Source organism: Fringilla coelebs (assembly GCF_963513975.1).
Source record: "Fringilla coelebs genome assembly, chromosome: 8".
Lineage (NCBI taxonomy): Eukaryota > Metazoa > Chordata > Aves > Passeriformes > Fringillidae > Fringilla > Fringilla coelebs.
In genome coordinates, this window is record NC_140066.1 from 24903640 (window position 1) to 24920005 (window position 16366).

The following is a 16366-nucleotide window of genomic DNA, read 5'->3' on the forward strand; positions in this document are numbered from 1 at the left end:
TCAGGGGTCACATCCCACCCTGTCCCCAGCAGACAGACCAACAGGGCAGTCTCAGAAATCCTGAACAGATTTCATGCCCACAGCCAGCAAATTCAAAGCCCAGACAGGCTTTCTCCCTCTCCTGCTCCTAGAAGAGATCTGAGGGGTCTCAGTGCCTTGAATGTGGAGAAATCAAAACAGATGCAGACAAGAAACAACCTTTGCAAGGGCTGACATTGATATCTTTTTTTGCCCTTTGAAATACACTTCTTGCAGTCTGAAGACAAGAAAAATCTCCTCACATGCTGACCTGGCAACCAGGACCTCTTCCAGTCCTGTCTGTGTGACAGCTTGGCCCCAGCAAGTGGGCTTGCTCTGCTGGCACTTGTGAGGCAGGGGAGTTCCTCCCTGTGGCCTCCAATTCCCATTTCTTGAGAAATTAGAGAAATGTAGATGTTCTCTAACCTACAATTAGATTGGAGACCTAACCACAATCAAATATGAGCAGTATATGGTGCCAGGTGGATGGAAGTTGAAAAGGGAAATTGCTTACTTCAGTGGAATGCTTACAAGATAGCATGGAAAAACCCCAGCCCTAGATATAAATATTTAATATACTTGGGGGCTTCCTAGTCACAGCAATCACCCTTCTCCTGAGCTGTGAGAAATTCAGAGGTGTGGGAAAGCTGTCCCAGAGAGGCATGATATCAGCTGAAGAAAAGACAAATGAATGCAAAAGTCAAAGTGGTTGGACTTTAGATGTCTCCACAAAATGGAAAAACCCCCTCATAATTGAACTAGCCCTGTCAGAACACCAGTTGCTCAAGATTAAGACAAACAATGGGAGTAAGACTAGAAAAATGAATATAAACCACACATTACAGCCCAAAACATTTGAAAAAATGTGCTCTAGAGGGACAGTTTCAAATTGGAAGCTGTTTTATGTCTTAATCTGGAGAGATGTTTCTTTAAAACTCTTAAAAAAGTGAACACTACATAAAAGGGATCTGATAGGCAGTGCTAAAAAGGAGAATGCTTTAGAGAAACATGACCCCACGACATCTTTTGTGTCCCTATGACTTGTTAATCAATCTTTTCCCTCTACAGGGGAATGAAATGAGGCAGTGTTGTTGGGAAAATAGCAATTAATTTCTTACCGCTCTGAAACCTCCAACTACAAACCCAAGAGAACACCAGTACTAGTTAACTTTGCAAGGCTTTATAAACACACCAAAGGTCACTTTAGTGTGACCCTGAGCTGCTCCCAAGTCAAGTGGGAACCCTGATAACCCAAGCCACAGCCAACAGCTCCATCCCAACAGGTAAAACACCCCCAGCAGCAGAGCTCCAGAAGAGCCAAAGGCGTCCCAGGAAAGCTTCAGCAGAAGGAGGCACTGCAAAGGGCAGAGTTTTAGCAGACAGACATATTTCAAATGTTCTTAATGAGCTTGTCATCAAGGAGGCAGAGCAAATACCAACTGCAATTTGAAGCTGGGCAAAGGAAAACCAAGCAAGGATGTCTTTGAAATGCAGTAGAGCTTCCCAGAAGAGATGGAAATGTCACAACACAATTAAAGGGACACTCTCCCCTTGTCACAGGGTTGGAACAAACAGCACCAGCAGAAAAGTAGGAGCCCACCTTGATCCTTTGGCACAGTCACAAAACAACAGGCATTTCAGAGGTGGCAGTGGAGAACAACCTCATTTTCCACAGTGACAGAGCACCACTACAAAACAAACAGAGTAGTAACAACCCTGCTTTGGTTCCAACACAGAACTGCCTGCCAAGCTCTTAAACAGAAACAAACGCCAATTGCCATGAAAGTTACTAAGTGGGGCAGAGGAAGCCATTTAGACATCACAAGATAGCAACATAAATATCACAAAACATTCATAATTCAAGAATTTTGTTTTATGCAGTAACAGCCCAAGCTGGTGTGGGGATGCTCAAGCAACATGCAGGCCTAGGAACTTCAGTCCAAACCCCTTATCATTCAAACCTATGTAGAGGGCAGCCTTGAACTGCAGCTCAGAGGTAACTACTTCAGAAATGTTGTGGCATGATTCCTTTCTGGGCACAGCAAATTCAAGTTTAATTGAGGAAAATCAAAGGAGGGCTTCAGCCATACCAACATGTTTTGACTGCTGAAAGTAAAACAGCCAGAAAAAGAAAGCAGCTACCATCCTCCTTATTGAGGCACAGAGTTAAAAACTCAACCAGACTAGGAAAAAGGCAAGAAAAAAGGTGTTCAGAAAATGGCTTACAAAACATTCACCAGAGAGCTCAGGGTAGGCTGTCAAGGGCTGCTTCCAGCTTACTCCATCTGCTAAAGTCATTAGACAGTGTCACCCCACCCTTGGGCTCCCAAGGGCAAGAGCAGAGGAGGGAGGGCTCCTCCTCATCTCCTGCTGACCCAGCTGTTTCTGGTGTGAGTGTAAATTCTCTCCATCCATTCAACATTTAGCAAACAGGCCACTGGAAGAGGGAGTGCCTGTTTGCAGGGTTGGTCAGGCACTGTATTCCCAGAAAGGAGCTGATTTCCAGGAGAACTTGGCTAGAGCAAATCATCACATCCAATTTTACCTCTCTGCTCTAAGTTTGTCCCAGGCTTCCCCTGGAGCCAGCACAGAACCTGGGTTAGTGCACATGTCCCTGTTTCTCCTATCAATACTCCATTTCCATGGACTACTTCAAAACAAGGCACCCAGACTCTCTCCAGGGACAGCAGTTTCCAGGATAGCTAAAATTTAAAATAAAACCCACCCTTTGCAACCAGATGCACCAACAGGATGCTTTGCTTATACTGCTGCAGAACAAAGCAAGAGAACAACCAGCCTTGATCACTGGCTCCAAAAAGCCTGAAGACAAAGACACTGCTGCATGCAGTGAGACAAGCAAGTGTCACTGAGCATCCTTACTCACAGCTCTGAACCTCTGCCTGCCCAGAGCAGCCCTTCTCCAGCCCCAAGCTGCAAACATCTGAAGGAGGAAAGCATCTCTGCCAGCATTGTCCCTGTTTGGAGGGAGAACTTCTACAAACACTGTTTTTATGACATTAAACAACTTTCCAGTAACTCCTAGCCAAAAATTCCAAATCACCCACCCTGCCTCCTCAGATGGCCTGGGTTTGACTGCATTAGTTCGTACATTGGACAGAAACTGCAGCAGGGCAGGAACTGATTCATAAGTGGATCAAGTAACCTCTGCTGCTGGGCTGGTGCCAGAAAGGCAGGACACATGGCAAGGCAGCCCTGCATTCAGCATGCACACTGAAGGACACACACCTCTGTTTTCTAAAGAGGGGCTTGGGGGGGTCCTTCCCTAAACCTGGCTCTCCTTGTCACAGAGTTATGAACACTAGCTCACACAGAAGCAGCTAGACAAGCTGTCCCAGGTACTTAGTGGGGGCCACTCACCTAAACCTGTCCTCTGGGATAAAGCCAAAGGTGCTAGAGGAAAAGTGTTCAACCTACAGAAGTGTTTGTTTCTTCTCAAATTCCAGGCACAGCTCAAGGACTGACCAAGAAGGGAAGGGGCTGCTGTATGAGGGAGTATTTACTTTTTATATCATGACCTTGGTCTCTTACCAGGCTTCAAATTCAAATACATAAACACACTGGGAAGAAGTGGAAACACAGAACTAAAGCAGTTTCTCAGAACAAACAGCAGGGCAAAGCTGGGTGTACAAACAGAAATCAAGTCCTGCAGTCCTGCACCATATCTGGTGAAATGCTACATTAAGGGGAAAAAAAAAAAAAAAGCAGCTCAGTTTCTAAAGGAACCCGACACACACCAATTGCACCTGAAATAAAGCAAAGTGTTGGCAATTTCTGTGTCTGGTAGCACATCTGGCCAGTGGACGCAAAGCTATTGACAATTCACAAGCAAACCAGGAAACTGCATTTGCAATTTGGTCTAGAGCTACAGTCACATTTGAAACTCAGAAAGCTGCTAGACTGCCACTTATCTGTTAGAATAAACAGAAGTGTACTGGGTTTGGCCAGCTTTTACATGATAATACTAATGCTCAGAGACATTTTCTAGCAGTGCACACAGTCCCTTCTGTGTATAGAGGGGGGATCACGAAGACAAGGGCCTAGAGAAAGAGGTAGAGCAGCAAAAAGCAGATCCAAGATACAAACAGTGATCTTTACAACATTTAAAACAAAAAAGCCTGTCCAACACTAAAGAAAGGTGACTAAAAATCAATGCTGCTTGCAAAAAGAGGCATGGCAGAGGGGATATAAAGATGCAAGATTGGTCCATGAGTTGCAAGAAACCCGATTTCTCTGTTTCTACTTAGAACACTTTAAGGGCGTGCCTTTAGCCAAGAGGCAGCAGTTAACCATGAAAGTAATGGCTCCTTCTGGTACCAAATAAATCCACTTACTTAACCTTCAAATAAAGGGTGCTGTGTTCCCCAGGAAGAGGCAGAGGCCTAACTCCAAAAGCCCTCAATCTAAGAACAGGGAGATTCCGAAACAGAAGCCAGCGCATCCCCAGGAGCTGAGAGCTGTGCCCTTCCCATGTCCCTCTCCTAGCCCTGACTGCAGCCAGGAGCAGCACCAGTGAGACCAAACGGTGTAGCAGAGGACACTGCCAGGCACACACTCATCTCCTGGTGCTGTGTGGACAGCCAGCAAGCCCAGCATCTCTAAGCCAGGACTCCCAGATGAGCAAAGATCTTCCTCAGCGCCAAGTCCACAGCCCAGATAGAGAGAGAAAAGCAGCCTCCCTTCCCAGAGATTCCTTTGGGTCCTGATAAAGTTACACTAACCATAATAGCCTTGTTTTACGTATTACATGTACTGTAACGCTGAAAATTGGTCTGCAGTTATGTAATTGCAGAGGAAATGGCTACAGCCCTGCTCAGCCCAGCTGAGAACGCCATCCCACCACGTCTCCACCGCAGGCAGGGCTCCCAGGGGCTGCAAGGAAAGAGCTGCAAGCAGAGCAGCAGCAGCAGAGGCAGAGGTGCTCAGGACTGTGCTCATTCTTCACTGTCTGCCAGGTTTTCCATTGCAAACACTGCTGACAGAGTTTATAGCTTGACCATTTCAAGCCACATCCATGCAAAACTTGGCAGAGAGGGAGCTGCTCTGGCCCTCCCTCTTCCACCTTGAAATCTGTCAGATTCCTGCTTTAAAGTCACAACATTTCTTTTCTGTAACAGAAATACATTTTTAAGTCATTCCACGGGGCTTTTTTTGGTTGAGGTTTAAAAGAAGCCTATGTAGTCGACAGACAGGACTTACGTCAACTCCTCACATAGTTTTTCTGAAACAACTCAGAAATGTTTAGATAGTGTTGGACAGAGCAGGTTGATTACACCATGCCTTTAAACAAATCACAGTCACTTCTAGCAAGAAACACAAGCCCTGTAACTACAGCCCCTTTCCAGAAAACATCTGTAGAGATTGTAAACCTCCTTTTTTTTCCTCCTGATGCATTTGTGACCTTGCTACATGCAGATTTTCCTTCCAGCTAAAGAAAAAAAGAAAGATATAAGTATTCATCAGATACAACAGGCACACTGGGTACTTTGATCTTATAAACAGAATTAAGGTCTGAAGACAACTTCTGTTGAGCAAAAACCAAATGCTGGAGCCTGAGAGCTGGTACACTACTAAATAAATAAAGCTGTTGTACTTCAGAACAAGTTAAGTCTAGCGAGGCTTGCTTCCACAGTAATTGCAGCAACAACCAGGTTATAGTGACCCAAAGGCTTCACAACTCAGATCAAGGGGTTTGGAATTATTCACCACATATACTACACTGACCTTGCTCCTAAGTCATAGTACTGGACAGAAGTTTGAACTTCAAATAATGTCCAATAGCACAATAATGAGGACAACTTATCCAACTCTTACAGTGAAAGAGGAAAACAAATGAGACAAGGCCCATCTCCTATATGAGAAAATTAACACTGAGCAATACTATACAGTAAGCGTGACACACTCAAGGCGAAGCTAAAGAGGCTTCATGAAATACCAGATAAGGCTTCAATAAATCAAATACCAGATATTTCCCCCCCCCTTCTACCTCTGCCCTATACACTGGGCTCTGAACAAGCACAGCTTATGTCCCTTCAGGAAAGCCCACAATTTGGAAGCAAACATCAGAAAAGATGGTAACTCTAGCTCAGGGCCTAGAAGTGTGCAGAAGAAAACATCCAGCAGGATGTGAAACGTGCACCATCATTTGGAAACTGATTGTTACCTTCCTTGTGTAAGGGGCATTTGAGCAGAAAAGAGAAGGTGTTTCTTTCCTATGAAAGCCATGCAACAAAGCCAAGTTAAAGTTTTTTCTGCTCCGGAAAACAAAAGAACCATTTAAGTGTCCTTGGCATCAGCAGACAACCCTATTCAGGCAAGGTTTTAAAATGAAACAATCATCTGTGCCTTCATACATCTAAGCTCCCCAAAGCACAGTTAAACACCCAAAGCAGACATGATATGCTATATACCTGTCTGTACATACAAGGAAGTTCAAAATATTGGCTCAACATCATATCCAACACACACGGTCCAGTCTGAGAGGACTTTTCAGCTGTCAGCTAACAAGTCCAGCAACTCTTCCTTCCTTTCACTGAAGACACTGTCCCTGCTGCAAGTGACATCCAAGTCCCCTTGCATCTCCTTTGTCTGGATTAGAAGAATGAGCCTAATTTATACATCACAGGTAGAACTTCACAACACTTACAAGGTCAACATAACAATACAGTCAAATAAAGCATTACACATGTGCATAGCCCAATAATCTTATTTTCTTGGAAATTAAATCCCCATGTTCTTACAGGTCATAACCACATCTTCTAGGTTTGCTTGCTTACACTAAGCAGATACTCAAATTCAAGCCATAATTCATAAGTTCTGAAAGTTGACTGTTGATAAAATTTTGCTAGTTTCATTACATGCCATCCAAAGGTTCAGCTGTAGCTGAAGAGACAAGACACTGTATTAAAGTCATTCATGTGGTATCCCTAACCTAGGGAAGGATTAAGAGACTGTCTGGAGCCCTGTTATTGGAATAACTAAATCATGAGCTCCCTACAAGAACAGTCAAAAAAGGCATCCAAGCAAGTGATGCTCTTTCCATCACCAATCTGTGACTTGTGAGCTTATCTGTTGTTTTGTTTTTTTTTTTAAGGATATAGATATCTTTATTTTGTACATATATAAAGAGCAAAATCACAGCATGGAATTCCAGGCTTCAGATTTCCTTTCTTGTTTACATGGACATTAAGGAATCTGGCTGCCAAGCATGAGAATATGGTTTTAAGAAGTACAATCCAAATTCAAGGATGTTCCCTGAGAAGAGTCCCATTCCAGGACCTCCTCATAAATTCAAACCCTGACATTCTCCATTTCTATCTCTGCATACCATGTGGTTCAATACAATGTGGTCTGAACTCTGCAAGGCAGAGAGGCCACACTAAATGAAAACACAAAGGAGCTGTAACTGGAATTCAGACACTTCTTATATATTTAACAGCCCAATTAATTCCCTTGGCTCCATAAGCCATTATCCAAGACAAGGATACCATGAATAGGAATATAAGTTGCCACAATATAACCAGGCTTGTTCTGATGGCAGGGACACCCACTACTGACAATGAGAAGCCACAGGCTTGGAAGGGAGGATGCTTGTCCACTAGGCCAGACACAGACCAAGATGTGAAGACATTTTTCCCTCTTCAATCAAAACTACAGCTGTTAAGGGGGCAGATGAGCAGTTTGGTTTCCATTAGTTCTGCAAGGGATACAGTCAGTACCCAGGAGATGGGTATTTCTGCCCACACTACCCAGTGCCTTTCCACACACAATCCTTTTGGACTCCACACAAAATCACCAGCCAGCAAATGAGTGTATCACTTTGAGCCAAACAAGCACGAGGCTCTCCCACAACAGAGAAATCACTACTCCATTAAAAGAAGGGGGGGAAATACAATGCGTGCATCTCCGTGGATAACCTGGCTCAAAGCTCTGGAAGCTGAATTTGACCCTCAGATCAGAGTGCCCCAGTGTCCCCAAGCTCTGCTGTGCCCAGCACACTCCAGAGCCTGCCTGTGTAGGCACCACAACGTGAGCCTTGGCTTGAACAGACCCAAATGTCAGCAATTCCTCTGGATGAGGACACACAAGTCACGAGTGGGCTGGAAACCAGTCCTGGACAACAGCTCTGGATTAATACACAGGGAGTGCTGGAGAGGAGGAGGGGGAGCTGCTGGAGACAGGCAGTTATTCAAACCAGCTGCTAAGCCACTCCAACCACTCACACGTACACAGTCTCCTGCATGTGTTCTGCCCAATTCAAAGCTACCAGGCATCCAAAAGTTAGAGTACAGAAAAGAAATCTATACAAACATTTGCCAAAAATATCATTTTCCAAGTGCAAACTGGTTATTCCACGCATGGCAGAAGGGGATTTCATCTTGTTTTTACATGACAGCCTCTGCCTCTTTGCCTCAAAATTCCCCAATTAACACTTCTGCAAGAAGTTTTGAAACTGTGCATGGCCACGTATTTATCTACGCACATTCTCTCCCCTCCCTACTGAGCTCTGGGCCACGGGCTAAGCTGTCAAGCCAAGTTTCATCCCAAGTAATTTTTAAACACTCATCCTATAAATCCTCTGCAAAGGGAGTTAGTAATGGAAATACTGACAGAAACTTGAAGAGACAGCAGGGCAACTACAGCAGCCTACTATACATCAGCTTCATTAGCTGCAGATCCTTCTCTCCGTCACCTTCATTTTCCATTAGCGTACCCTGGCTAATTAACACACAAAACCTATGAAACATTCTTACAGTAGAAGGCAACATTTGGCCCCCAGCCCAAATCAACATCGAAAAACTTCAACATCCTTTGCCAGACATAGTAACTGTACCAGATGGAGCAAAAGTACAGCTAACAAGTAGTGATGAGGAAACTGAAAGCAGAGGAACAAATGCAAAAATCAGACCATTAGAAGAGGGAAGAGCAGCGAATATCACTTACCGCTTTCATTTTTCTCTATGACATCCACGACCTCTCCAGCCTGGAGGCTAATCTCAGAGTTCTCCTGCTTCTCATAGTTGGACACCACCACATATTGCTCCAGTATCATGGGTTCAGAGCTAGCATCAGCACCTGGGGAAGGGAAAAAGCAAGCCGTAAGCCAGCTTCCAGCCATGGCTCCTTGAGAGCGACCTCCGTCCATCCGATTCACAACAGGCCAACTTGTCACCAGAGCCAAGCGAATCAGCAAACAACCCTGGCTCGCAGCATATCCCCAAATGGCTGGCCATATAGAAACAGCCTCCTCTGGCCCACAACCCAGCAGCACAGAGGGACATTGGAGAGAAGAAGAAGAAAAAAGGGGAGGAAAAAAAAAATATAAAAAGGAGCCAAAAAAGTGAATTAGTTGCACAGTTTCATGATGGATTCTGAAAATAAACCTCTTCCCAACATGGTTTCCACAATCCTTGCTCCCATTCAGAGAAAAAAATCCTGGGCAGAAGCAGTATAAATCCACAGCTGAGCCATCCCCCCAGTAAACCCAAAGAAGAAACAGCTCTCCCCTTGGCGGCTCAGCTCCTTCTCCACTCTAAAGGCTTGAGCTGAAAGTCAAGAGGGGGCTGTAGATGCCAATCATATTCGTCTGCACTGCAGCCCTTAAATAGAAACACATGAGCGGGGCTGAAAGAGAGGGAGGTGGGGTGGAGGGAGCGAGGGGAGGGCGGGGAAGAGTGTTTACTTGAAACAGAAGAAGAAAAAAAGTCCTAGCGCCAGATCGCTGCTCCAACAGGGCCACCCCCTGCCCCCCGCCCGCCCCGCATTCCCCCGGCGGGACGGGGCTCGGCTCCCCCTCTCCATCGCCCTTCTGCAGCCCTCGGAGCCGACCCACAGTTGTTTGATTTCTCCTCGGAGCAAGGGCTTTGGGCTCTCAGAGCCATTTATGAATGAGAGCAGGCGCTCACGCCAACAGGGGCCACGAAAGGTGCAAAATACCGCTCTCCCCCCTCCCTTCCCCCACGCCACTGGTCTTTTTATTATTACTATTTCTGACTTTTTCACCCCCAAACCGAGATCATGCATTTCGAGGTGGAGCCACGAGGCAGGCACAGCACAGTGCCAGATGTGGAGGGAGCCCTTGGGCAGCTGCATCTCGGCTCTGCAGTGCAGCACAGACAGACTGTGCGCTCCCAAACCCGGGCACAGACCGGCTGTGCTCGGCCTAGAAACCGCCTGGAAAAGTCATGAGAACCTCCCGGTTTAGGTCTTCACTTTGTAAGAGCCAACACGCCTTAATGCAAAATTATTTTACAGGTTTTCTCAATTACAGCCGTTTGGGACACTGGCATTATTAACATTTTACATTTAAGAGGCAGTTCCTGTTGCTCTGGATTAAGATGCCGACGGAAAGGGAGGACAGAAGCAGACATACAACTTGCTGAATGCCCCGTTTTATGCAACAGGGACGCAGCCAGGAGCAGACTTTGTGTTTTCCTGAATTTCTGATGACAAACTGGCTACAAGAGACGGGAAGGAAGCAGCATGGTCTGAAACTGTCCACCAGAAAAGTCAAGGGAATGACAGCCAAGCACAGGATGCTGGGTGCTGTATTTCCCAACTCAGCATGTTCATATGTGTTTGGACTGGAGATGCAAAGTGATTCTACAGACAAGTAATTAGCATCCTTGCCAAGAAAGAGGTAAAGAACGCATCAGCCATTAAAACAGCATCCTGTGAAATGAAAATCCTAGAAAAAAAGCCATTAATTCAACTTTTTCCTGAAAGGAAACACTATCACAATGCCTCCCCTTAGACCAGGTTTAAGAGATCCAGAAAATTAGACTTCCTTGCTCCCTCAGCATGCCTCTGCCTCTCCTCAAATTACATCAGTTAATTTTCTTTAAAGAGGAGTCATCTCCTCTAGAAGCTTGTGTTTAAGAGATTTAGCTTTCCTATAGATTGTTGAACCACAGCCAGTAGCAGGATAGGGGGAGAAGACCATGAACTGACAACATAGAAATTTATAATACAAATTTTCACCATAGCTATCCATTCCAAATGAGCATCATGTTTCTCTTCATGATCAATCAACCTGGCTCGTGCACTCTGGTTTAAACCAGGGCTAGTTGGGCTATCTAGAGTACAATGAGATGCCTTCCCCTCTTTCACACTGTTTCCCACACAGTCTTTTCTCCAGTCCAGAATCCAGCAGCATTATAATCTTCCTTCAACCTGCTTAGGCAAGTAACACCTACAACCCCTACTTTGTTTTAGTCCTGAGATAAATACAAGATTTTTAAACAGAAACAAAAGCTGTCATGGATTTATGTCTATGCACGTGCACCAGCAGGGAATTCAGTGTGCAGAAAGGCAAGAGGGACCAAACAGTGGCAAGGGGAGCAGGGGACGTGCAGGAAGCTAACTGCTAAACCAACAACTCAAATGCCTTCTTTCCTCCAACCCACTGGGCAGTTTACATGGGACTGGAGTAAGGAAAAAAAAATCCAAAAGACTGTATTGACTTGCTGGCAGGAGCAGTGTTCATGTGATGCATGTGTCCCTGCTGGGAACAAAGAGAGGACCAGGCTGGAGTGCAGGCTGGCAAACACCCCACCGGCAGCCACAGAGGCCACGCCAGGGACCGTGTGCCAGGGGAATGCCCTTGCCAGGAAACATGGAAAATCAGCACTTCAATGCTTCAAAAAAAAAGGCACTTAAAACAGTTTGGCAAGATAGGTTATATCTGCATTCTCATATCTGAAACCCAGCAGGGTTTCTCAGGGTTTCTCTGCCCTGCCTTGGATAAGGTAGTCACTGCAGGAGGATTTCTTTGTCACTACAGTGGCTGGAGGAACACATACAATTAAGAGATTGTTTTAACAGACGCTTGTATAACCGCTACAGGGCTCCTATTAAGACAAAAAAAAATAGGGTGATAAATTCCTTGTTCTAGGAAGTAACCAAGGTCAAACAAACTTGTTCATTTACGCCGCAGCAGATCATGCCTAGAGGATATCCCCCTCTCGAGGCGTGGGGTCCCCGTGGCTCCTGGAGTGATGGGCACCCAAGATTAGGTACTGCAAAATGGGGGAGATTTCAGTAAGAGCAAAGAAGGGAAGAAGAGGAGAAGGAAAAGACAGAGAAACAGCTCCTTCCAGTAACCAAAATCCTTAACCATTTTCTGGGTAGCCTGGTTTGGGCGGTTACTGCATTCCCTTCAGACACAGTCAGTAGAGTAAGGGACTCTAATTCTCCTCAGCCTTCCATCCCCCACAAGGTTTAGATGAATTACTGCTCAGTGACACTCAGGATGCCCACAACATTGCTGCTACACTATGTCAGACTCTCCAAAGGGGATTCAAAAGAACAGGACAGGCAACACCACAGGCAGCACAGCACCAATTACACCCGCTGCCCTGGGCGCTTCCGCATCCCTGCCAATTAGTTCAGGTCTAATTTGTAACGCAGGACACAGCATGCACTGAAGAGTAACAGCCTGCTCAGTGTGAGCACACCAGGGGACAGGGATGCAGCGTGGCACAAGTTCCCCAGCAAGCTCACATGCAGCTGCAATGCCACCCTGACACAACAGCCCTACTTTTTAAAAAGCGTCTTCAGCATGGGCAGGAGAAATGGAGAGCAGAGGATAGGATAACACTGATGTGCCAGGTAGAGGTCCCCCCTCCTCTCCCTCCAAAAAAGCAGAATTAGTGTTTTGGTTAAGCTCCAACTCGCAAGCCCTCCCCAGAGCAGAGCACAGATTGCTGGCTGAAATAAGAGTTTGCTTGCCTCTCCATTTCTTTTTGCCTCGAGTCCGTTTCCTGGTTAAAGTCTTGAGGATACCCCTCCTCCTCTCCATAGGGCTCCACTTTACAATCCTCCCGCTCCTCACCTCAGCACTTCTCTTCCTGGGGTGGAGCAGAAATGTCATTGGAGCTTGTCCATGCCCCTCACAGCTGGCACTATTAAGTGACAACAGTTGCACCCTGTCCCCCTCACCAGGCAGCGAGGAGGGAGCATCATTCCTCCTGCTGCACTCGGAGACAGCAAACTACTGTGAAAGCCTCCTAAATAAGAGCGCAGGACATCCGTTCCAACATCATCCTCCTCCTCCTGTGTTGCAACAGCTAAGACCTATGATGGTTTTGCAATAGCCAAAAATGAAAACCACCAACTGGACTCCAAAAATAAAATCATCTGGATACGGGAATGTGAGACTCCTGATCTTTGCCAGATTACTCTGTTGTTATCGGGCTATAAACATGTCTGCTCTTTTAATCCATACAGTGCACAGGCTTTTTTATATTGCTCTTTCATGATTATCAATCAAATGTTTAGAGATTAAGACTAAATGAATTAGTACTGGGCTGGTCCATGGAAGCCCTGCAGAAGCAGCCAAAACCACAGAAACGGCCAGTGAAGGCCGTGAGGGTGAGTCAGAGCTGGAGAACCAGCTGGCAGGTAGGGCAGCCCTTCCGACACGGGCACAGCTGCTGGGGACACGTGCAGAGCCTGCACGCTGGGCTGTCTGGCACACACGGCCCCAGTGTCCTGGCATTCCATAAAATGATGGCAGAGCTCTGCACTTTTCCACACACAGGGAGGAGTAACTGTGGTAGCTTGGATCTAGAGCTGCGGTTTCTTGTTAAAGTCAGTTCTTGACGGGTAAACTTTTATGTATCTCTGGAAAACTCCTTTCGGGGAAGGATGAAGGGGAAAAAAAAAAAAAGCCCAGAATAGCAGCACGCCTACTTAAAATCCTCAGATCAGTCTAACCCCGTACAGCATCATACACTTAGGTCTAAACACATGGAATTCCTTCCCCCAAAAACTTCACCTCTTTTCTTTCTTATCAAAAGGACTCCATGACTATAATAAACAAACATTAAAATTGCATGTTTTCTTTAAGCCTTCTCCCCGTGATTTATCCTGAACCATGTTAAGATAGAGAGCTTAGGTCTGTCTAAAAATTGGGTTGTGTGTACTGCACACAAGATAAAACAGACTTTGTCATGTAATGCATGTGAGAGTACACAAAAGCTCATCACAACACAGCAGTGTCGGAAAAGCAGTTCTTAAAATAACCAGTTCCTAGAGTAAACAGTGAGATGAGACTAATGAAGCCTGCTACAAATCTCTATGGGGACAACATGGATTCAGATCAAAACTGTGTTTCCCAGTCTAGGATCTCTCTTCTATTCAGTGAGAGGGTTTTTTTCTTGTCTTGGTATTTTTGATTTTTGTTCATTTTTAATTCTTTGTGTGCCCTAAACAATCAGAGCTTTGACTCATCTCCTAGATACTCCTGAATTACAGCCTGTCACCCTTCAGCCCCGTTGCCACTTACCAAAATTCAGACAGTATTTATACATCAATTATTCCTGAAGGTTTAAGACTACTACTGCAACAAGCTGTGAGTGAAGGGGATTCATCTTCATCCCTCCCACCAGACAGCAATCTTCCCAATCCTAATAGTGTTTAACCTCACAGCTCAGAGGTCTTAGTGTAGCAGCCCTGAACCACAAAGCTTTAGGGACAGAGACAAAAGTTTACCCCCTCCCACAGTTATTTCAGAAATTCAGTACAAATCCAGTCTCAAGGTCTGGATTATTCCCAATTATAGAAGAAAAGAAACATTTGGGCAAGTTTACCAAATTGGTTATTAATACACTGTGATTTCTATAGCTCTTCCCTGAGCCTGGCCAGGTAGCTCTTTTACAAAGCACAAAGACACTCTATTGCATCTTCAGAAGAGAATTTCAGAAGCAGGTGACACCTTGCTATTAGACAGAGATGGGTGGAAAGCAGAAGGGGGATGGTTTGGATCTGATCACCTAGGTAATGCAGAAGACTCAAAAGCAGAGAAATTTAGCCTAAAACCTTGTCCAAAGCCCAAAGAATGCCTGAGAATAAAACAAGATTGAGCATCATGCACCCAGCAATGGCTAGGTCAGTTTGTAAACCCTCTGGCCCCAGGCTGGCAGCTGTGATTGATGCACAGGAAGTTTCTCCCCAAGTGAGCATCCATCCAACCATCCACCTTCCTTGCTCATGTGCTCTGCACGCCTTTCAGGACATGGGGCAATAGTAGCCAAAGCTCTAGCCCTTCTTGCTATCTTTTTGGCTAAACATGCCAAGATCTGGTCTAAGATGGTAACTCCATGAGCTGCACTAAGTCCCTCCTAACCTCCTGGCTTGCTGCTACAAACACCTTTAGGGGGCCCACGCCAACAGCACACATTGCCACCAAGAAGAGACTGTGATCAGCAATCACAGCAGTAAAAAAATTAACTGGATGCCTGGAATCATTCCCCACCATAAGACACACACAGTACTTTCTGTCACTTCCAAGAACCAAGATCTGGGTGAGCCTTCAGGAGTCTGGGATAAGTGGCAGCTTTACCTGTAGACTGTGGCTCCAGCCCTGGAGTGTGTGTGTGACACACAGCTAAAACCAGCAGCAAAACACAGCCCCCACGGGCAGCGCTTCAGGAATGACCCTGGCCCATGGTAAATGGCAGGAGCTCTCTCAAGCAGCTGCTCCAGTTCAGTTCTTCCCTCTTTACAGCCCTCAGCAGCATTTCCAACGAAATCCTGACCAACAGAAAAATTCAGTGCTGACCTTTGCCAAGTGGAGCCTATTGGTCTCGGGATTTTTATTTTTTATTTTTGATCTGCTAGGTTTTAAAATACAGCCAAGAAAAATTAGAGGCAGGAGGGTGAAAGTAAAAAGTTGAGTCCTCTTTCCACTCCTTCTTGGAAAGTTGGCTCTCTGAACAGTGATTCCAACCAACTAGGTTACAGGTAGCAACAGTTAAGAATACTTAAGTAGTATTTTGCACACAAATCTGTTAAACTGCTTGGAGATTTTCACACAGCTGCCAAACTGGGTCTTCCACCAGGCTGAAGTCACCAATATACTCTGGCATTCGTCCTAGTCCTGCTCAGTGGTGCAACACATTCCCATCCCTCCACAAGGCACAAAGCAGACCAGCCAAGGATTTTAACACCAGTCAGGGTGACCAAACTGGAGTGCCCCCACAGCACCTCCCGGGGTGTGGCTGTGTGGCACCCCTCTTTTTCCAAAGTACAAACTGAAACCAATTTAATGTCTTGGTTAGAGTCTCCACTTCATGGAGCAGGTTCATAACCTCAGCTAGAGCTTGGACAGAGTGAAACTGGCTTCTGTTCTCACCTCCAAGCCACAGCCTAGCTAGGACACATAAATGTACTACACAGGTAAAGATCACATCCAAATTCAAGTCTGATCTACCAGCTTGACACATCAGGATACAGATATGGCAGATCTGGACTGAAGAACAGCTATTTTGGAAACTGGGGATTCATTTGGATGAGAAACTGAAAGGCCACATGAACTAGAACAGCCTGG

At 45.6% G+C, this 16366-nt stretch overlaps 1 protein-coding gene across 3 annotated transcripts in view; it reads right to left on the minus strand.

Moving 5' to 3' along the window:
- The window catches only part of SH3PXD2A (SH3 and PX domains 2A), a 64495-nt gene extending 54914 nt beyond the window's left edge, over window positions 1–9581 (minus strand). For all 3 annotated transcript variants that reach the window (XM_084210474.1, XM_084210473.1, XM_084210472.1), the window contains exon 1: window positions 8980–9581. In XM_084210474.1, coding sequence (XP_084066600.1) covers window positions 8980–9181 — 202 coding nt within the window. In that variant the 5' untranslated portion in view covers window positions 9182–9581. The remainder of the gene's footprint in view (window positions 1–8979) is intronic.
- Between the last annotated feature and the right edge of the window lie 6785 nt (window positions 9582–16366).